This window comes from Akebia trifoliata, chromosome 6 (assembly GCF_017979445.1).
Source record: "Akebia trifoliata isolate Shusen 1 chromosome 6, ASM1797944v1, whole genome shotgun sequence".
Classification (NCBI taxonomy): domain Eukaryota; kingdom Viridiplantae; phylum Streptophyta; class Magnoliopsida; order Ranunculales; family Lardizabalaceae; genus Akebia; species Akebia trifoliata.
This window is the reverse complement of record NC_141380.1, coordinates 24,609,400-24,633,169: the sequence shown is the minus strand read 5'-3', so window position 1 is coordinate 24,633,169 and position 23,770 is coordinate 24,609,400. Positions and strand designations below refer to the sequence as shown.

Below are 23,770 nucleotides of genomic sequence, written 5' to 3'. Positions count from 1 at the left end.
TTTAATAAATATCAGGGGGCTCCACTTAAATAAGTAGACAACTATCAACAATTTTGCCTAAGAGCTTGATTGATTGGTTTAAAAAAATTTAATTTTAATTAGGATTTCAATTTACATTAATTAATGTTTTAATTATTAATTTTAAAATTTTAAATTGTTAAAATTGAAAAATTATTGTTTTACCTCCGAATAGGACTTTTGCATTGAGAAGTCATTTTTTGATTGTTTTGGAATCGATTTTCGTAAGAAATTCGATGAGATTATTGGTTTGTGTCATTTATGAATTTTTTGGTATAAAATGATTGTGAACTCGGGGCATTTTCGTAATTTTATCAAATTTTGTGAAAATTGGCTAAACGGTTTATTTGGTTTTAGTTTGCTGTTTTATGTGTTTGAAAGGATTTTCTTAAGCATAGTATAGACTCTAGGGATGTTTTGATGTTAGGGGTATTTTAATAATTTGATCATTTTTTAGTAATTTTTCTCTTAAAGCTTCTTTTTGTCTGAAAATGATGATCTCTATATTTTTGGGGCATATTTTTCTAGAGTAGCGTGATTTCTAAAGTATTTGTTTGTTTGAGATACCTAATTTGAATTTCTGCAAAATATCTAGTAACAAATAAAAACATTGAAATATTCATCCATCATTAAGAACCATCGCAATCGGGTTGACGAGTTGATTAATCAGGCGAGTGCGAAAATGAGGTGTCTACAGATATGACCATGACACAACACATATACGACATTTATACTCAAAGTAATCAACACACATGTACTTGGATAACATATTTGAAAAGGAAAATAGACTGAAAATTCAGCAAAGTCAAAATTTTTTATAAGAATCACTTTACTATTCAAAAGGACCAAAAATTTTATACACCAAATGATATATGACCTTTCCTAATAGAGAAAGGCTGATCATAGGAATGGATCCAAGTCCTACTAGATTCTCGATTGATATCACAATAATGAACGCATAGAGTAAGTGCACGTTCCCTATATGAATTAGGAAGGTGTTGTATACAATGATGATTGTAGAGACAAGGATGAAACACCATGTTTGGGATTCTCTAACGGACAAGAGAGAATTCTGATATAGATAAGACATTAAGGAGGGAATAAGAAAGGGAGATGCACGTGGCTACTGGACCATATTACTAAGATTGTAATCTCTTTTGAAATATTAGAATCAAGGATGCAATTTCCCATGATCCTTTTATGTCAATATCTACTTTAGTTGATTCCCTCGGTTGTTTTATCTCTATTGAAACTTGACAAATAAAAATCAGGCTTTTAATAAAAATGGAATGATCTTCCTTTAGGGCTTGGGCATACATCGAAGATTAGTGGCGACTCCCATTCAATGACATAAGTGGATTCTTCTTCTCTTTGATTCATCTAGAATTGGTGATGGTTCCTAGTCTATTATATGTTCATCTCATGGTTTAAAATACCAGAATGTATCAGTTGATAGTATTAGTGAAGGTTGAAACTATTGACCTTGAAACATTAAATTTTTCTGGAATATATCGGGTATGTATCAGTTTATTTATCAGGAAAATTTCATATATCCATTTTTAAGAGGAGATGCTGTCGAAATTTTTATAAAATTATAAAATTTTTATAGAATTATAAACTTTTTAAAATTAAAATAATTATTTTTATAAAATTTTAATATAAATTTATTATATTTATATATGTTTAATGTAATTATATATTTATAAGGGTATTATGGGAACTTTTGATGCATTCTGAGTGCATTATCAACATTGCATATTATGTATGTATTTTATTTATTAGGAAAATTTCATATGTCCATTTTTAAAAGGAGATGTTGTCGAAATTTCTATAGAATTATAAATTTTTTAAATTTAAAATAATTATTTTTATAAATTTTAATATAAATTTATTATATTTATATATATTTAATGTAATTATATATTTATAAGGATATTTTGATAATTTTTTATGCATTCTGGGTGCATTATTAACCTTAAGGCTATTCTGATCATTTTACCCTAATACAACAAAATCCAGAAGCTGTATCAAACAATAATTATCAGATTCTGGTAAAGAATGAAAAATATATCTTGTATGCATTTGTTGGATGTATATTTTTCATATTTTTATTTATTTCAGTTTTACTTAGTATATTAACTATGATTATTATGTTTAAATGATGTCAGAATATAAATGAGATGTTATGTGGATTTGTTATGTATATACGATGTAATGTCGATGTGTTATGAATATACGATGTAATGTAGATGTTGGATTGCGTACTATGTAAGTGTTTTGTTTATCAGGAAAATTTCATATGTCCATTTTTAAGAGTTGTTGCCAAAATTTCTATAAAATTGAATTTTTTTTATTATAATTTTTTATATAATTATAAATTTTTAAAATTAAAAAAAATTATTTTTATAAATTTTTTAATATAAATTTATTACATTTTTATATATTTAGTGTAATTATAAATTTATATGGTATTTTGATAATTTTTTATGCATTCTAGGTGCATTATGAACATTGCGTATTATGCATGTATTTTGTTTATCAGGAAAATTTCATATACCCATTTTTAAAAGGAGATGTTGTCGAAATTTCTATAGAATTATAAATTTTTTATAATTTTTTAAAGAATTATAAATATTTTAAAATTAAAATAATTTTTTTATAAAATTTTAATATAAATTTATAATGTTTATATATTTAATGTAATTATATATTTATAAGGGTATTCTGATAATTTTTGATGCATTCTGGGTGCACTATCAACCTTAAAGATATTCTGGTCATTTTATTTTAATACAGTAAATTTCAAAAGTTATATTAAACAATAATTACTAAATTAAGGATCAATTGATTGCGCTTTTAAACGTAGTTTTATTGGCGTTCGCATAAAAAAGCTGTATTTTACGAAAGTTTGCGTGTCGTTTCTAAACGCTGCGTTTTGAAGTTGTAAACGCAAATATGAAAAAAAAGGGTAATTCGAAACGCGCATGTGAGCAGCTTCGCACAAATGTGTTTCATAAGTGTCGGAGTGAAATGACGAAATTACCCTTCGTCATTTATTAAATTTACACGCTCAGTCCGCGATAAAACTTCGACTGTTTTCGATCCTTATCTCTCTCTCTCTCTCTCTCTCTCTCTCTCATCGATTTCGACAGCAACGGCGACCCACCTCGAAGACGACGATCAATTTTCCGAACGCAACCCATCGACGACGACGACGTTGTCTTGGTTAAACTGAAACCTATCGACGACGACGGTTAACCGCAAGCCATTCGAAACCCATTTATCGTAGAACCTAAATCCGGTGAAGACAGCGACGTCGATCGACGCCATTGAAGACTCCGAGTCCGATCGACACCATTGACGACGAAGATTCGAAATCCAAGCGAACTCAATCTCTCCGTTTACGCCTTTTACGATCGACGACTTTCGATTCATTCGCACAGCAGCTTCTAACAAGACCTGTGAGCTCTCTCTCTCTCTTTCTCTCTCTCTCATGGATTTCGATTTTTGACGAAATTGCAACTTGAAGGTTCGATTAACAGAAAATTTTCTGTTAGGGTTTTTCTAATTTCCAATTTCTTTTTAGATTTTTATTAAAACATTATAATAGAAAAAATAAATATTTAACAATTGATCGGGTTAGAAATTGTTGCTTATTTTTGTTGTTTATTTTTATTCACCATTGATCGGGTCAGAAATATTCACCAATAATCATGTCTGTTGCTTATTTTTATTGAAGGCTGGATTAACATAAATTGCTACTTATTTTGTTCAAAAACAAGGATAGAAATTGAGGACAATGGCAATTTGATCATTCTCTATTAGTCTCTCAAAGAAGACCAAAGTCTAGTATGTAGTAGTATATCATCAGCTTGAAAACTCAAGGGTATCTCAATTATGTAAATTTAAACAACATTCTCAAATTTACACTAAAAAAATATCATGCATTTAAGATTGTTTTTTACTCTACAGGCAGATGTTAAGAGTGATCCTCTTCACTATATCGGCGCATTATGACATTTTATCATCAATGCATAGTAAAATGGTCTTTTAAAAGGCTTTACTGGGGTGTACCCAAATATTCTTCCATTCCAAATTGTGGATGCTTTTGTGTTCATTTTTAGGGCTATTTATGAACAATTAAAATGTTCAAGATGCAAATTATGATCATCGTAAATTTATGGGTGGTCAATGAAAACAAATATAGGATATATTTTCGGATCTCTGATATTGTGTGATGTGTATATCGAATTTTTTTCGAGAACATAATCAATTAGAACCATCTTTTGAACTATTGATCAATTGGTATTATGGGAATAAGAGAAAATCAAATCGGTTTGAGACAATAGTAGATGAGATTTTTCAAGGTGAAGTATGTTTTCATAAACTGTAAGGTGATGAATCCGTTTGTTCTAATAGACATATACAAATTAGACGACCACATCCCCAAGGATTGGAGAAGGATGACACCGAGTCCATAATGCAAAGTTAGCAAACATATTTCCCTAAAAAATAAAATCTCACTTATATATATATTGATAGATGAGTCCATGAAATCTAACATTCTAAAGGTTGATTTAAAAGAAGTCTACTTAAAAATGTTACACAAAACTTTGACATTCCGTCACTCTGATAAGTATCATCATCTTTATGATAGATACATTCACCATAGCGTGTGCTACAAATAGGGACCCGAAGATTATAAGTGAAAAGCCATCAAAGACGATAGTGCGCAACTCACACTATATGAAATGTGAACTCTGTCGAATTTACAACTACCTTAATTGTTGAAATACAATCATACAATTAGGAAGGAGTTCGAACATCACCACTAGAAAGTAAGATCATGGACTAGGGAATTCACAAAACATTTTAAGACTTCCCACATGTATTGTAGAGATCTTTTTCGAATCATCTTCACCTAGAAATTTTGGTTGTAATGGTGTATCCTTTAAAATTGCTTTGATTTAGGGCATTAGTGTGATATTTGTCAAAGAACCTTCGACTCCCAAATTTTTATACTTTGGATATAGGTCTTAGATCGACGAAAAGTCAAAAGTCATATGTCATAAGGTTTCCTTCCTCATTTATGATCCTTACCTTTCCATAATTAGCTGTCCTATCCTTGATGATCGATTCTTCGTGATTTATAGTATATAATAATATCCATTCCTTGAATTCTTGTGAATAGTTAAGGAAGGAGTTGATCCTAGAAAGAATATTGTTAAATGGATCGTCCACATTTAAAAATTATATTCATGTTGAATGCTTCCTCTCTAAATGGACTTTCCCATTTAGAGAACTAGTCACTAGTTGAACATCTACAAATTGAGTGGGACGATAGCCGACTAGGTAACCACGACCCTGATTTGATCATCAATATTACATCTAATATTGACACGTGTAGGACTAGGATTAAATCCCATTTTATCTTATGTATGTATGATTGTGGGTTTTTTTGGAGAGTAGCCTTCTAATATTGCATGAAAGTAACTGCCATCTCTTTGTCTCTCTGTGAATTGGCTTTGATAAATTTTAAAATTTAGTTACGTGCAAATAACTTGTGATTGTTCAGTCTCATCTGTTGATTGTTAGTTCAGAACATAAGAGTTGGTCATAGTTCAATAGTAATTGAAATGAAAATGTAAAAATATATATATGTTTTTATCTTTTTATTTATTTCAGTTTTACTTATTATATTAACTATGATTATTATGTTTAAATGATGTCAGAATCTAAATTAGATGTTATGTGGATGTGTTATGTATATACGATGTAATGTGGATGTGTTATATACAATGTACATTTTGGATTGCGTATTATGTAGGTATTTTATTTATCAGGAAAATTTCATATGTTCATTTTTAAGATGAGATGTTGTTGAAATTTCTATAATATTATAAATTTTTCTATAATTTTTTTTATAATTATAGACATTTTGAAATTAAAATAATAATTATTTTAATTTTTATATAATTTTATTATATTTATATATATTTAGTGTAATTATATATTTATAGGGGTATTCTGATAATTTTTAATGCATTTTGGGTGCATTATCAACCTGAAGGGTATTTTGGTCATTTTACCCTAATACAACAGATTCTTGAAGCTGTATCAAGCAGTAATTACCAGATTCTGACAGCACAACACTTTTAGAAAGCTCTATCACGCAAGCTTTTCAGTGTTTCAGATTCTCACAGCAGATTCTAACAGCAGATTCTGATAGTAGAAGCTGACAGCAGATTCTGACAGCTGAATCAATCAGGCCCTTAGCTTTTGACAACAGATTCTGACAGCAGCTTCTTACAATAGAATCTAATAGTAGATTCTGACAACTATATCAAAAGGGGTCTTAGGAAACAAAGTATTTTGCAATTGAGGATTATTATGCAGAAAGATAAGTTGTGATGAAACTTGCAATCTTCACTAAAATAGATTAAAAACTATGAGACAAACAATAAAAGTGTGGTTTCACCGATCTCAAGTTCCCAAACCGTTTAACAAACACAGGTGAGAGCGGGGGAGCACTGGAAGACCGTCAAAATAACGGTTTTGGGACAAGTATACCCTCGTCAATTTCAAAGTTTACCTCCTATGTCCTCGATCAAATTCCATTTTTGTTCTCTCTAAGGTCTAACCTAGCGTAAGTTGGTCTGTTCGTGCTAGCAACACCAGTCGATCATCTTTTTGCAACCCTCATCTTCATCTTCTCAAGCTCGAGATTGCATAGAACGTTCATCTTCCCCATCGTTGCATCGTCCGATCGAAGGTGAGTCATTTTTTTTTAACTTTAATTTTAAAGTCAACCCTTTGATCCCCTTCTCTCTAATTTCAAGAACTTCAGAGAAAATTTTCAATTTCAGGTTGATTTGCTAAGAGAGGTTCTAGGGTCTTAGATTTGTAAAGAGAATATGGTTTAGTTCGTTTTGAAGGATGGTTATGATCATTTTTAATGAGTTTGGATCATTGGTGTATCTCCTTATGGGTTAAAATAAAATTTCAATTTCAGGTTGGTAAGACTTTTAGATTTGCTAAGAGAGGTTCTAGGGTCTTAGATTTGTAAAGAGAATATGGTTCAGTTCGTTTTAAAGGATGGTTATGATCATTTTTAATGAGTTTAGATCGCTGGTGTATCTCATTAATGGGTTATAAAAAATCCATGGTTTTCACTCTTCAATTCTGAAGAATTTGTTATGAAACCCATTGATGATTGAAGAAATGAAGGGTTTAAGGGGTGATGTTATCTGAATTGCAAAAAAACAAGGGTTTAGGGGTGTGATGTTCTTTGAATTAAGATAACCTTGGTTTAGTTTAATTTTTTTTATATAAATAAAAAGAAAAAAAAAAACATTAGTTTTATTTTTATCAACAGAACCTATAGTGTTTGTAATTGACATTTGCTATGTATCAGCAACTTGTTCCACATTTGGTTTAGTTTGGATTTTTGTTGAATGTTGCTATATATTAAATGGGTATTTATTGAAATTGTTTGCTTTTACTTGGTTCTTGGGTTTGGAATTTTCTTTAGCTAGGATGGATGTATTCTTTCTATTTTCATCTCTTTTTTTCCTTGAGTAGTTTATACTACTAATAAAATGGAGATTAAAAATATGCTTGTCTTTGGACTTGGTTTTGAACAATGTTTGTGTGCTATATATATAGTATAATGTTTTTATTGATAAAAATAGTTACTGTTACTTTTTAGAGTATAATTAGTTGAGTTCTAATGTTGAAAACAATTATAAGGGCGTTCCAGTCGTTTTTCCAGAATCTAGAATAATTCTCAAATGCAAAACTCTGTTAGAAGTACTTTTGACAATACTTCTTAGAACATGCATCCAAACGCACAATTCTTATCTAGCTCCTTTAGACAGTACTCTTAGAACCTGCATCCAACTGCATTGTTTTCCTATTGCATCCAACGATTTAGAGAGGGGAGAACAAGGTGCATTCTCTATGTTTAGAGTTTAACTCTGCCAATCCTTAATGGGATAATCTACTTTTATCCTAGCAATCACAGTGTTCACATCCATAAAATAAAGTTGGTAAAATTAATGGCAAAAATATTTGCAAATCTCTTAACTATTGGTTTGATCCGAACCAATAAAGCTCTCAAGAACCTTAAAAGATGGCAAACAATCTAAAAACTGATTGGATTACCATCCAAGTGCCCAAAGACAACAATGAAGATCCACTTGCAAGTAGAATCTGCGACATTTAGCTCCCAAATACCTCCCAAAACGTCAAGTGCAAAATATAGTCGGTCTACGGATACCTCACAAATATAGAGCTAACCGATAGTGAAGAAGAATGCCAATTTGAAGAAATAACTCTTGAACATCATAAGTCTGATGTAAAAAAGACTAAATAATTATTGTACAAGTATATAAATGAGCAATGGATTAAAATAATTATCTAGGAAATGATAGAAATGTTGATGAGAATTTCATTGAAATTATAGGAAATGATAAATACATGAAAATATACTCGTAAGTCACCAAACTATAATAAGTAATCACATAAACAATGAAGACAAGGATGAGTTGCGTTTGGCTACACATCGGTATGGGTACTAGAGAGCTTGACATCCAAAATAACTATATTTACATAAAAAATGAGAATTACAATGTCATGCTAACTATATTGATATGTAAAATACTAACTTACATGAACAAACTTGATGCAGGACGATGGGAGAAGTAGAGGAAAAAATGGGTGGTTAGGGGATTTGGAATTTGGTTAAGGATTTGGACAACGATAGGAAAATGGTTTCCAAATTTTCAATTGGCTATTGAGATGTAAAATGCAAAGTTTTGTAAATTACGATATTTTGGAAAGGATTAAGGTTTGAGTTATGTAGGTTTCAAGAATCAAGAATTCAAGAAAGTTTAGAGAAAATAATAAAAGGAAAAATAAAGATTAGAAGAAAAAGGATAATGGATAGAAAGATAGAACTTTGGAATCATACCAAGGGTTTCTTAGAATCACACGAAGAATGGTGGAGAACTTACTTTACTTCATTGAAGAAATTCATCAAATTCTTCGTTAAAAGAAAAATCATAATACAATCTATCTATATATAAAGGAAATAAATCTAAAAGAATCCTATTAAAACTAAAATTTCAAATAAATAACCTAATTTTCGTAACTTTCTCTCTCCTAAATTTTCAACCTTTTAAACTTAAATAAAAGACGAATTAAATTTATCAAACTACCCCTAAACATTATACTAAAACCAAGGGCCAATAAAACATAAATATAAGCCCAAAAAACATAAAAATAAAGTCCTAAAACAGAAAATTAAATAAAAATTAAAATCTACTTTTCAAACTTTGATGTCCCCATCAAAACTATGAAGTACTACATTCACACATGAATTATATTGAAGGCCAAGTACCTCTCAAATGGCGGTAAGTTGACTTTGATAAAGAGTACTTTGTCTAGTAGCTTGATACACTTTTTGTCCCTGTTTACAATGGCAAAAAAGATTGAAGCCCAATTTGACAAATTGTTTAGAGAATTTTTATGGAACGATCAAGTGGAGAATCATAAATTTCATTGGGTTAATTGAAAGTTGGTGTTTTGTCCCAAGAAGATTGGAGGTCTAGGGTTAGGTGTTCTAGAATTGAAAATTGAGCCTTGTCGGGGAAGTGGTCATGGAGGTTTGGTAATGAGAGAGAGGAGCTTTGGAGGGAGCTGATCATAGCTAAGTATGGGGAGGATTTGATAGGTTGGGAGAGTAGGCCATGTAGGTCCTCCTATGGGTGCAACGTGTGGAGAGGTATTTGCAAAGTGGGTCCTGATTTGAGAGAGCACATTTGTTATAAGGTGGGAATAGGAGATCGAGTCCGGTTTTGGGGGGGATTGTTGGTGTAATGAGACCCCCCCTTGTAGGTTCTTTTTCTTGGGATATGCCTAGGAAAGGAATGTTTGTCTCTGCTTTCTTGATTCCTGATGAAAGGGGTATTGCCTGAGATCTTAGTATCAGAAGAAGGCTTAATGATTGGGATATTTCAGTCTCAGCTGCTATTATTGGTCTATTAGACTGTTGTGTCCCTTCCTTGGATAGGGAGGATCATAGGATTTTGAAAGGTAATCTTGACGGACTCTTTTCTGTAAAGTCGTTTTATTCGCTCCTTGAGAGGAACTGAGATTCCATTTTCTGTCGTCTTTCATTTGTTCGTCAAAAGTGCCCACAAAAGTTTCTTTCTTTATGTAAATGGCGGCCTTGAATAAACTTCCAACGATTGATCTTCTTAAGCATAAAAGGCCTTTTTTTTTATTGTTTGTGTAAAGCGAAGGGGAATCCATTGATCATCGCTTTATTCATTGTGACTTGGCTTTTGACGTTTGGTCCCATTTTTTTTCTATCTTTAAGGTCACTTGGTGTATTCCCCATTCAATTATTTTTGTCTTGCTTGGTTGGAAAGCTTCATCTTTTTCTGACAGGCGGAAGATTCTTTGGAAGTTCACACCTTTTCGCTCTTTGTTGGGGACTATGGAAGGAAAGGAATAGGCACACGTTAGAGGAAAAGGAGAAATCCATGCATGAGTTAATTTTTATCATCCTTGGATTGTTGTTTTTTTTTTTTTGTGCAAATAGTTTAAGGAGTTTAGAGGGTTAGTTTTTCTAGACATTCTGTTTAAATGGGATCTTGTAAGTAATGAGTTAGTCTAGTTTGTACTTTCTTCTGGAGGGCATCTTGTCCTCTTTTCAATAAAATTTCTACTTATTAAAAAAAGAAATATATGTGCTTGCTTGTATGAATTATGAAGTACGAAGATGCTTATAATACATCAACTTTTTTACCGTTTATCGAAAGAATTGTCGGACTCTTGAATTTTTATCCATGAAATTTGATTATTTTTGTCAAAATTTGCCATTCACCAAAATCTTTCGTGAAATGAATTGTGATTCCAACAGGACATGTACAAAACTAAATTGTAGATCAAATTTTGTGTCCATCCTCGTAGAAATGAAAATATTTTGCTATATGTTGAGGAAGTATGTGACGTAGCGGAGCATAAAGTAAATTACGATTATGAACAAAAAAGAAGATCACCGTCTTCACCCAGTAGGATTCTAGAGGAAGAGGTCTGAAACCTTTAAAAAAAATCAGAATTTATTTATTGATCTTATATAGAAAAAAATAAAGAAGTCCTACTACAATTAGAAATACTACTAAAAATAATAAAGTAGTCCCTACTAGATTTATAAGTACTACTAAAATTGGAAATACCACTATTCATGGAATTATACTCCTAAAACAAATCTAAATCCTATAGCTATTGAAATTTTTATTGTAATTAAACTCTAATCAAACTATAATTCTTATTCTAAAAAAAAAAAAGAATCTTCCTTTAGCTTTCATGAATGTTCTAAATTAGTCCCCTCCACTTGAAAAGAACTCATCCTTGAGTTAAGTAATGGTAACCGGTGAGAATTTGATGCGTAATACTCAAACAAATATTTTACGTTGAAAGTCTTCAAGATAGTCATGTCATTAGGAAGATCAATGACATAAGCGTTGTTGTTAATTTTCCGCAAGATCTTGATTGGTCCAATTTTCTTTTGTTTTGTTTTGTTGTACGTGCCTAATAGAAATCTCTCCTTGCGAAGATGAACCATAATCATATCACCCTCTTTGAAAACCTTTAACGAACGGTGTTTGTTAGCAGTAACTTTATACTTGCTAGTTGATTCCTCCAATTTCTTCTTGACATTAGTATGAATTGAAGTCATCTTTTCAACCTGTGATCTGGAATAATGCTCATACCAAGTAACTTTGGTAGTGGAACTAAATCCAATGTGTGTAAGAGGTCGATTGTACACAATCTCAAATGATAGTTTCCCAGTAGCGCGATTAATCACATTATTGTGTGCAAACTCAGCTTGCTCAAGAGTAATGTCCCACTGTTTATACTTTTCACTAGACAAACTGCACAAAATATTGCCCAAGGTTCGGTTTACCATCTGTCTGTGGATGACACATACTACTGTACGGCAATGATATATTCAATCGTTTTCGCAAACTACGCCAAAAGTGACTTAAGAATTTACTGTCATGATCAGAAGTGATAGTCTTGGTATACCATGCAAACGCACAATTTCTTTAAAGAACAAGTTGGCAATGATGGTAGCATCCGATGTATTCTTGCATGGAATGAAATGTGCCATCTTTGAAAATCTATCGACTACAACAAAAATAGAATCCATATCTCGTTGAGTCGATGGAATCAACACAAAGCCCATAGAAAGGTCCCATGATGCATTAGGTATGCGCAATGAGGTGTAAAAACTTGTATTATGTGTTTGACCTTAGAATATTAGGCAAGTATAACATCATTGTACATACCGTTCTCTCTTCAATTGTGGCAAAAAATATTATTCTTCAACTAGAGCTATACTTTTGTCACACCCCATATGACCTCTAAGTCCTCCATGCTTTTCTGAAATGATGAGTTCTCGTAATGAGCTCTTGAGAATACACAGTCAAATTCCTTTAAATAGAAAACCATCTTAAATTTGGTTATTTTGATTTGCATCTGGCCTATTCATCCTTAAAGTCTTAATCAGCAACGTATAAATCTTTCAAATAGTCAGACCCGATTACCTCACTTTTGATTATCGTAAGTAAGGTCGTTTGTCGACTTAAAGCACCTACTACTTTATTCTATTCCCCAGACTAGCATTTCAATACGAACGTGAACTCTTGGACTGTTGCAATCCACCTAGCACGCATGCGATTTGGAGTTGTCGAACTATTGATGAACGTGAACTCATATATGGGTTACCTCTTTTTAACATAAGTCAACTTCTCACTATAGAAGGCAATTTGCTTACTATCCTGGGAAAGGACAACTCTAATGCTTACGTAGGAGGCATCACAATCCACCTTGAACAACTTCTTAAAACTGGGCAAAGCCAAAACAGGGGTGGAAGTCAACGTCTCCTTGATTAATGCAAAACTTTGCTCAGCCTTTTTTTCCACTAGAACTGTTTTTGTTTCATGCAATCTGTGAGTGGTGTTGCAATGCTGCTGAAGTTCTTCACAAAGTGCCTATAGTTGCTAACCCGTGGAAATTGCATAATATCTCACTCACTGATTTTGGTGTTGGCCATTCCCAAATGGCCCATAGTTTATATTCATCAACTTTGATTCCCAAAGTACTTACCACGTACCCCAGAAATATAAGACTATCAGTATATTATAAATTAATATATCATCAAAATAAACAACCACTAACCATCCAATGAAGGGTTTGAGTACTTGATACATCATCGTCATAAACGTACTAGGTGCATTAAACAACCCGAATGGCATCACCAACTATTCATACAAACCCTCTTTGGTTTTGAAAGTTGTTTTCCATTCATCACCTGGTCTTATGCGAATTTTGTGGTACTCACTTTTTAGATCTATTTTAGAAAACACCTTAGACCCCTCTAGCATATCAAACATGTCATCTAATCATGGTATACGAAACCTATACTTCACAGTTATTTTGTTGATGGCTCTGCTATCTATGCACATTCTCATCTTTCTTTGAATTCAACAAAGCTGAGAACACATGGGCTCATATTTTCCCTGATCAATCCCTTACAAATCAATTCTTCAATTTGATTTTAAAGGATTTCAAACTCTTTTAGGCTCAACCTATAATGTTGCAGATTAGATAAGCTTGCACTGGGAACCAAATCAATATGGTGCTAAGTGTCTCTCATAAAGGGAAGTTCATCTGTAAGGTCGTCAGGTACAATCCTTTTAAGTTCAACCAACAAAGGTCTCAACCTTTCATGGACTTCTAGAACCTTATCTTCTTCACTTTTCATTGCTAAGGCATACATCTCCCCCATTTCCTTGGACTCTTGTAAGATGTCACTAACGATTAGAAATGATTGCCCCTCCACTTTTGTAGTTTTGGGACGATTCTCTCCTTTCATTGGGGTAAGGATAATTTTAATCCCATTCTTATAGAACATGAAAGTGTTGTCCTTGCTTCTATGGATAGAATCTACATCATACTGCCAAGGTCTACCAAGTAGCATATGACAGGCATCCATATCAACTGTCACAAGTAACTGTATCCTTGAAAAAAATTTCAATTGAAAATGGAATTAGACATCTTTCAGTTACCTTTGTTTCACCTACCTTCTCAATCCAACTAATTGTGTATGGAGCGGGATGTTTCTCGGTCCTCAACTGTAGCTTGTCAACCATGGTCCTGGACACAATGTTTTCATTGTTGCCACTATCTATGATCAAATCACAAACCCTTTGGTTGACTGTACACCTAGTCCCGAAGATGCTATGTCTTTGTAGATCGATTTCCTACTTTGTTGTATACATCAGTCTACGAACAAAGAGAGAAACTCCTACGTCTTCGTGAGCCCAAGTCTCTTGTTCTACTTTTCCATTTCTTCTTTAGGATCCGGTTCACTACCATCTACCCCTTCAGCATGAGTTGTTAGATTGGTGGTTGGACGTTATGAGCATTTGTTAGAACGATGTCTTGGTTGATTGCAATGATTACACTTATTTAGTTATGGGTGAACATAAGGATTTGAAGATGAACCCTGATTAGTATTGACTTTTGCAATTGACTTAGCTTGACTACTCTCCGAATCTCTGTTTGTAACATATGGTTGGGTATTTCCTCGAAACGATGCTTTACCTCGATTCAGTTCTGGTTCCAATATTGTCGTAGTGGTCAGAATCTTCCCAGAGGATTGATTCCGCCAACTTAGAGGATCCAATCGGGTGTCAACTCTTGTTGCTAACTGAATTGTATCATTCAGAGTGTAAATAGGTTGTAATGCAACCTTTTCTTGGATGGCCACACGCAATCCACCCAAAAACCTAGCTACTTGTTGTGATTCTATCTCAACAAGATCATTACGGGTTGACAATCGAAAGAATTCAGCAGTAGTCCCGGATTGTACAATTTCCTTGACGACAATTTTGGTACTGTTGGAATAGTATTTGATCATAGTCCATAGGGAGGAAATGTGCCCTCAATAGTTGTTTCATTATTTGCCAAGTTTGGATTGAGGCTTTGGCTTTTCGTGTTCGTGACAACTGCAACTGCTCCCACCAAGCCGAAGCTCCTCTTTTAAGCTTGTAAGCTACAAGCTTAACTTTATTTTCTTATGCAATATCCATGTAATAAAAAAACGTTCCACCTCCAAAAGCCAGTCGAGGAAATCCTCTATATGAAGTTGAAAGAAGGAAGATCCACCTTAATACAAAAGCCTCGATTTTGTATTGCACCCCTTCGTTCACCTTGTTGAAGTATTATATCATCAAATTCTTTATTACTAGACTAACCTTCATGGGCTCGCCTTTGAATGTTCATAACCCTAGGTCCTTGAACGTGCTGATTTCTATTGTTAGGTATGATTCATTCATTATCTTGAATCTGATTCTTATGCAAAGCCTGAGTCAATTGCTCGATTGCAGTATGCATAGTTTGCAACGATCGTTGAGTCTCATGTTGGAAGGATTCGAATTACACCTCGATGATCTGGGGCATCATCCATGAGATTTGTTCAACTTCATCCATCTTTAGTTGCCATAGGAATGAGGAACTCTTGCTATGATACCAATTGACGTAGCAAAGCATGAAATAAATCACGATTATAAATAAGGAAGAAGATCACTGTCTTCAACTGGTAGGATTACTAGAATCCACAAGAGGAAAAGGTCTGAAACCTTTAAAAAAAATCAGAATTTATTTATTGATGATTGTTCTAGTCATCCCACTACACCCTTATATAGAAAAAATAAAAAGTCCTACTACAATTAGAAATACTACTAAAACTAATAAAGAAGTTCTACTACAATTATGAGTACTACTAAAACTGGAAATACTACTTTTCTTGGAAGTATACTCATAAAACAAATCTAAATCCTATAACTACTGGAATTCTTATTGTAATTAAACTCTAAATACTTATTTTAATAAAAAAATCTTCCTTTGGCTTGCATGAATGTTCTACATCAGTATGCCGAAATATAATAATATGGAAGCAGGATTTTCCCACTACATTGAATTTTTCACCAAAATTTTTGAAGAATATGCGAATATCCTATAAGCAATTTGCAATTCACAGCCAGCCTGTAGCAATTGCAATGAATTGGTGGGTTTCTATTACTTAAGTTTTTAAATTCTTTTGTTTTAGTTATCAAAAAAAATTCTTTTGTTTTAGTTGCATAAGTTATGGTTTTACTTGTGCATATATATATATATATATATATATATATATATATATATATATATATGCGATCGGTTTTGTGATTTATTATATTTACTTCATCAAATGCAGTTTGAACATCGAATTGTGTTCTACCCAACATTTGGCTCTCCGTTGTATTACTAGTTTCATCTAAATGGTAAGATAGCCAATATAATAGGCACTCTCAGTCCTCACAGTTGAAACTGATTCTGAATGGATAGAAAGCAGCACATTGCAATATTTACCACTGCGAGCCTTCCATGGATGACTGGAACTGCTGTCAATCCTTTATTTCGTGCTGCATATCTTACAAAAGATGGGAATAGAAAGGTTACTTTGGTTATTCCTTGGCTTTCTCTGAAAGATCAGGAACTAGTTTATACTAACAAAATCACATTCAACTCACCGTCAGAGCATGAAACCTATATTCGTAGCTGGCTTGAAGAGAGGACTGCATTTATATCTGGATTTAATATTCATTTCTATCCTGGAAAGGTAAATCTATTCTATTCTGCTGTTATTTTAGAACTTTAATTCAGCATTAACCTGTCACCTTGTTGATCGTTAAGGTTCATACTTCATAGATGTGAATGTGATGTTCATAAACTTAGATTATTTGGACCCAGAACACAGGCCAGCCATTCCAGAACAATTAGATATTTTTAGAGAGATTCTATTGTGACACCAACTTTTGGTAATGCCACCCCAATTCATATGTAAATCCCCAAAGAATCAGACTCATCTTGGGATGACATTAGCAAAAGTTGGTGTGGCAATAGAAGATCTCTATTTTATTATGTTTCTGAACATAAGATCAAGGACTCGGTGAATTGTATTGCCTCGTTCAGTATCCTAGTAGAAGTAGGGACTCCTATGTCCCTTCAATTATTGCATTTTTTTTTTTTGCTATTAATTTATTCATAAATCTTTGTTACTTTTCAGTTTGATATAGTAAAAAGGAGCATTATAGCTGTTGGGGATATTACCAAAGTCATTCCTGATGAAGAAGCAGATATTGCAGTGCTTGAGGAGCCTGAGCATCTTACATGGTACCATCATGGACAGCAATGGAAAACCAAATTTCAGCTAGTTATTGGTGTTGTTCACACCAATTATTTGGAATATGTGAGGAGAGAGAAGAATGGGCGAGTGCAAGCCTTTCTTTTGAAATACATCAATAGTTGGGTTACTCAAATCTACTGCCACAAGGTATATTTCTTTATAAGACTTGGTTCTATGTGGACTAACGTGTGCTCTTATCTTAAGTTTTTTCTTTTTTTTATAACCAAAACTTTATTCTCCATTAATAAAATTTTCATTTTTGCATTCACATTCTTACTTTTTTCTGCGTATTAGTGTAGAATTATAACTCCCTTGTGAGGATGGTAAGTCCTTCATAAGTGCACTGGCAAAGTGATAGTGTGCCTCTTTGATTGAAGTGGTATGATTTGTTGAGTGTATATTTTCCTCCACTCTCGGGTGTGTCATACCCTTGTTAAGCCCTGTGACCCTCTTATATTCATAGTTCTTCCCATCTCCAACAGATCGGTCTTTTGGAGTAGATGGTTGGTTAACATAATTCAGATCTTGATCATCCGTCATGATCTTTAATTGAAGTGGTATTATTTATTTCTGGTTAATTTGAAAGTAGATGTATATGCACATAACTCCCTCTGGTGAAGAAGAATGAGTTTTTTTATATATAAGCAAGCTGGGGGATAAGGGCCCCACCCTTTATTAAAGAAAGATTGATACACTCTAGAGTAGTTACTTGATATATCTTCTACCAAAATTACAGACAACTCTCTAGGTAACGCATTTGGGTCTTGCAAGACATAAAAATCTTGAACTTCTGAATCCCTTCTAGCTAGAAAATCCGCTGCACGTTTTGTTTCTCTCCAATAAAACTCGAAAATACATTTAGAGTACCTCCTTGATTAATTTCTCTAATCAAATAAATAATATCCGCTGCACGTTTTCTTTCTCTCCAATAAAACTTGAAAATACATTTAGAGTACCTCCTTGATTAATTTCTCTAACCAAATAAATAATTTCCAAGAAGTCTCTACCTCCTCATTTATGCTCTTCACTGCATAAGAAGAATCCTAAGAGAGAACCAATTTAAGAAAACCATGGCTGAGAGCATACTTGATGGCTTCCACTATAGTCTCTAACTCCATTTGAACAATATCCATAAAATTAGAAGGTCCGAATCCTCCAAACTTAAATTGTCCATTTGAATTCGTCCCAATAAACCCAATACTTCCACCACTTGCAGCCAAAGAACCATCCGTGTTAATTTTAATATCATCTAGCATTGGAGAGACCCAAAACAAAAAGATGTTGTTCTTCACCTCCTCCTGTCCCTCACACCCCCAATTCATTAAAGCCTTCTTTCCCAAATCATATTTTGGTTGCCCCGTCAAAGAAGCTTCTCATATCTGCTGTAATAGTGTTCAACACCTCCTCCTTACTCACGCTTCTCTCTTCAAAAAGCCTTTGGTTCCGCTCTCGCCAAATGTGATAAATAGCAGTTGAGAAAGAAATGCAAGGCATTTCAAAAAATAACAATAGCCTTAAACTGAACCAAACTCATGATCTCTTCTACCGCTGAAACCAACCTTTTTGAAATGCAAAACCGTTTGAGCACTTGTCTCCAAACCCAGCTAACTATTCGAACATCTGAAAAAAAAAATATGCTCGTTATCTTGATTGTTTTCGCAACAAAATATTATCAGAAATAAACCTGCCGTTGACAAAAGCAGATTGATTTCGACTCAGCAGGAAAGGAAGAACAGACAGACGATTAGCTAGGATTTTGGCTGCAACCTTATAGAGGAAATTGCACAAGTAATAGGCCTAAACTTATCAAAAGATCTGGTATTAGGCTCTTTTGGAATCAAAACAATTGAGGTAACATTTACTTGCTTCAAGAGCTTCTCTCATGCTTGAAAAAAAATTCTGAACCTCTGTGACCAAATTTCCCCCTTCCATATTCCAGTAATTAATAAAAAATTCAACGCCAAAACCATATGGCCTTGGAGCCTTGTCTCTGGGAAAATTAAAAACCACCAATTTTATTTCTTCCCCACTAGCTGGCCTTAGATAGTTCCTGAGCTTGCTCTACACATGAAACATTTTTAAAAGGGAAACTTGGTAAAGGTACAAAAGAACTTACAGAGAAGATGTTAGAGAAGTACTCCACAGCCAATTCCCCAATCTTCTTTTCCTCCTGAATACGATTTCTATCTATATCCACAATTTCTTGAATACCATTCCTTGCAATATTTGAATTTTTTGTAGCATAGAAAAACTTCATATTTCTATCTCCTTCCCTAAGCCAACTGAACACATGATTTCTGTTTGGCAAGGACTCTCAATACTAGTTTCACTGTTCAATTTTGCTATTGCTACTTTTTTTTTGCTGAGCTAACTCATCATTCAGTGGTTCCTCTTGAATTTTTCTTCGGATCTCAAACAGTTGCTCTTCCTCCATTTCCTCCTATCATTAACATTCTGAAATTTCACTTTATTCCGCTCCTTAATAGCTAATTTCAAATTTTTTAACTTCCTCATCATTCTAAATATTGGATTTCCATCTACTTCAATTTTCCAAACATTTGCAACTGGGGCCCTGCTTGGTACACTACAAATCATTTGCATTTGCAAATTATTTACTATTGCTTGGTAACCATTGGAAAATCTCTTGCAAATATTTTTTTGTGGTTGGTTAATCTTTGCAATAAAAAAATTTATTGTGATTTTGCAAATGATTTTTACTACTTTTTGTACTGTAAATCATTTGCTGAAATTTCTTAAGAATTTAGGTGACCCATGCAAAGTTTTTGCAATGCAAATCATTAGCCTAGCACCAGTAAAATTGATTTCAGAAAATTATTTGCATTTGCAAATGATTTGCAGCATACCAAGCAGGGCCAAGATCTCAAAAATCAGGTTGCTTCATCCACACGAGAAATTTGTTTAGCTCTTTCTCTCGCCCAAACTACCTCCTGTAGAATTGCAAACAATAGGAGCATGATCAGAAATTCCTGGTGGAAGATAATGAAGTTTATAATTAGGAACCTTTCAATCCAAGTTGGATTTATTAACATTCTATCCGAGCAACTTCAAATTCTCCTTGATCCCTCGTATCTATCACTCCAAGACAGAAATAAGTCAGACGTTTCCATGTCCAAGAGCCCACAACCATAAATACATCACCAAGAATCAACCAAAGACGATTCACTGAATCAGAAATTTCTTTTAATCCATTCCATAACTGAGTTCTTTTGTGGGCTCGATTTCCTGCATAAATAACTGTATATTGGAACTCCAAATTATCTTGAAATCAAACTACACTTCAATGAACCAACTGCGCTGATTCACTAACTTTCTCCTCCTCTAATCTGTCAGGACTCCACCCAATCCATACTTTGCCATTTAGAATCTACAAATGCCCACCTTTTATTTAAACTTTTCCTTATTTTCAGTTCCCTACGTCCTCCACTTTAGTCTCACAAAGCCCCAGTAAGCCAATTTTTTCTGAGCTTAATTAATTACCGAACTGCTCTCCTCTGGTTCGAATAATTTAAATCCCCAAACATTCCATGCTCCAATTGACATTTAAAAAGATCAATTGTATTAGATTCTATGCCACCTGGGTTTTGCATTAACATGCTTTCACTGCAGTTTTATACTTTTATTTACTTGTAAAAGCATTCTTGCACTTTTTGCCTGTAGTTAAGGCCTCTTTCCAGTATGTTTGTTTTATGGTATTGCCCCATTGCAATATCTTTCTTGGGCATATAAATGCTGATGATAATACTCTGAATTATTTTCAAGGAAAACAAAACAATTTGAGGAAAGATGAATCTTCCTATTTAATTTGTGCTTTCTTTCCCAAAATAGATGATCACTTAGGAAATATTATTTCTTGTGAAAACAGGTTATAAGATTATCGGGCGCAACACAAGATCTTCCAAGATCTATCATCTGCAATGTCCATGGTGTCAACCCCAAGTTCCTTGAGATCGGCAAGAAAAAGCAAGAGGAGCAGCTCAAAGGAAACCAAGCATTCTCAAAGGGTGCATACTACATTGGGAAGATGGTGTGGAGCAAAGGCTATAGAGAGCTCCTTCAACTTCTCTCTAATCACCAAAATCAACTAGCTGGACTTGAGATCGATTTATATGGAAGTGGAGAAGATTCTGAGCAAGTCCAAGAAAAAGCTAGAAAATTGGAATTGGCAATTAACGTCCACCCGGGACGGGACCATGCTGACCCTCTATTTCATGAGTAATCTCTCCGATCAATATCTAATTTTTTTCATTCCAAAGTCATCCTGATTTCCTCTTTTTTCTTCTTTTCTCCAAAATCAAGAAAGAAAATAGAAATCATGGAAAAGGAAACTTTGGGCTTGGACCCATAGATCAGTTAGTTGTCTTATCGTAATACAACTTTGGTGTTGCTGGTTCAAGTCCAGCTTGCTCACCAAAAAATAGAAGAACAGTAGCTATTGTCACCAATATGATAAAGTGATTGGGTGGTTCACATGCACAGGGTTTTGGGTCCAGTATTTGACACGGCTTACCATTGGAAATCTGTTGTATGTGTGTGCGCGCATGTGTGTACCAATGCTCCAAAAATACCTAGGCATTAATGGGGTGGAAAGTTTAAGTCTTAACCTAAGTATCGTAACATATCCACATGCTTCAAGGTCGACGCCCTTGTTGGCCCACTTTATTGTAAGCCTCCCGTTGGCGTTCTTTCCAAGTACCAGGTACCCCTTTCTCTTTTTCCGTATGTTACCTCATCCCAGACTAATCACGGTGGCCTACTAGGTCAGACCCCTCCCATATCCCATACTATGGCAAGCCCTTCTCTTTTTTCCAGAACCCCTTCCATATCCCATATTGTAGAGGAGCTCATTTTTTTAGAACCCTTTCCATATCCGGATGTATTATAGAGGAGCACTATTTTTTTTTTCCTTTTTTATTTTTAATTTAAATATTCACTTCTCAATAGCTTGAACCTTAGACGTGAGGTTGGTTCTGATACCAAATGTTAAAACCCAAACCAATGCTCCAAAAATACCTAGGCATTAATGGAGTGGAATGTTTTTAAATCTTAACCTAAGGACCGTAACAGTGTTTCCTTTTCTTCTTTTTTTTCATAATTTTCAGTTGACATAGACTTATTTCTCACATATAATGAAAGTGGAGGTTTCCGTATTTTTACCAATTCTTCTTTCCGTCATTTTCTTCCTTTCAGTTACAAAGTGTTCATAAATCCAAGCACAACAGATGTGGTCTGCACCACCACAGCCGAAGCACTGGCGATGGGAAAAATAGTCATTTGCGCTGAACATCCCTCAAACGACTTCTTCACACAGTTTCCAAATTGTCGTACATTCAACAATGGTAATGAGTTTGTGAAAGAGACGTGCAAAGCACTGATTGAAGAACCTGCCCCACTAACGGATGGCCAGAGACACAAGTTGTCATGGGAGGCTGCCACAGAACGATTTCTGAGAGCTGTTGAGCTTGATCAGGCCATTGCGAGGAAACCTGTTGAAGTCCCAAAAAGTCATTTTTTGTCGATGTCATTGAGGTTACCGGATTTTAGGAGGAATATGGAGGATGCCTCGGCATTTGTGCACCATGCAGCTTCCGGGATTGAAGTTGCACGTAAAGCATTTGGTGCAATCCCGGGAACTTTGCAACCGGATGAGGAACAATGCAAGGAGCTTGGGTTGCCTATTCAGACGGGGAAGCAGCATTCAAGAAATCGACACAGTGAAGCTAGTCCTGCAATCCACGTTTGATGATCCAGTGAAGAATGTGGGGTGGGCCCTGCATGATGTACACTGCACGACTGTAATTTCGTCCGTTGCATGGAACTTCTCGTCCTAATCTTGTATTACACGGACAATTTGTCTGGATTTCCTATATTAAAAGTGTAGGAACTGATGCTGTTCCAAGACCCAAAACAGTTTAAAAGCTGTATCAGATCACATACCAAATGACTCACATCTGACCTTTGGACACTCTAAATATATATGACCCATACAACATACATTCTCCAAGATTGGTATGCATCAGAACTAGCTTGTATTTATGTAAATTCTATTAAAAATATTCACTGGTCATGTTAATCTTTGTTTTGGGATATTTCTCTTATTCGTTTTTTTTTTCTCACAATATGGGGCACGTAAGAATTATCCAGGAGAGGTGGAAGGGAGGGCTCATTAGAGTCTGGGACAGGATGGGTTGGGATTGGGCTTTAAATGGGCCAATTTGTATTATGGCCTAAAAGCCTAACCCCACCATTCCATGTTTAACGACTGGACCAAACCCAAATCTTTTACTTGGGATTTCATTAATAGGTAAATTGGGATTGTGTTTGAACATCACAACCCCACAGCAATGGTTCAACATGCCAAAAGTCCTTCCAACACCAATCAATCATAATGTGACAAATTGAATCAGGGTAACATACGATTGACAATAATAA

General features: G+C 34.1%; 1 protein-coding gene across 2 annotated transcripts; it reads left to right on the top strand.

Moving 5' to 3' along the window:
* Nucleotides 1-3,135: 3,135 nt before the first annotated feature.
* On the top strand, nucleotides 3,136-23,411 carry DGD2 (digalactosyl diacylglycerol deficient 2). Of its 2 annotated transcripts, none has more exons than XM_086446165.1 (5): nucleotides 3,136-3,479; nucleotides 16,349-16,753; nucleotides 17,201-17,467; nucleotides 21,204-21,553; nucleotides 22,529-23,411. In XM_086446165.1, the coding sequence occupies exons 2-5, from the start codon at nucleotides 16,472-16,474 to the stop codon at nucleotides 23,079-23,081; spliced, it is 1,452 nt and encodes a 483-aa protein (XP_086302291.1). In that variant the 5' UTR covers nucleotides 3,136-3,479; nucleotides 16,349-16,471; the 3' UTR covers nucleotides 23,082-23,411. The 2 variants fall into 2 exon arrangements, with proteins under 2 accessions (XP_086302291.1, XP_086302292.1); XM_086446166.1 differs by lacking the exon at nucleotides 3,136-3,479 and adding an exon at nucleotides 6,489-6,790.
* The last annotated feature ends 359 nt before the right edge of the window (nucleotides 23,412-23,770 follow it).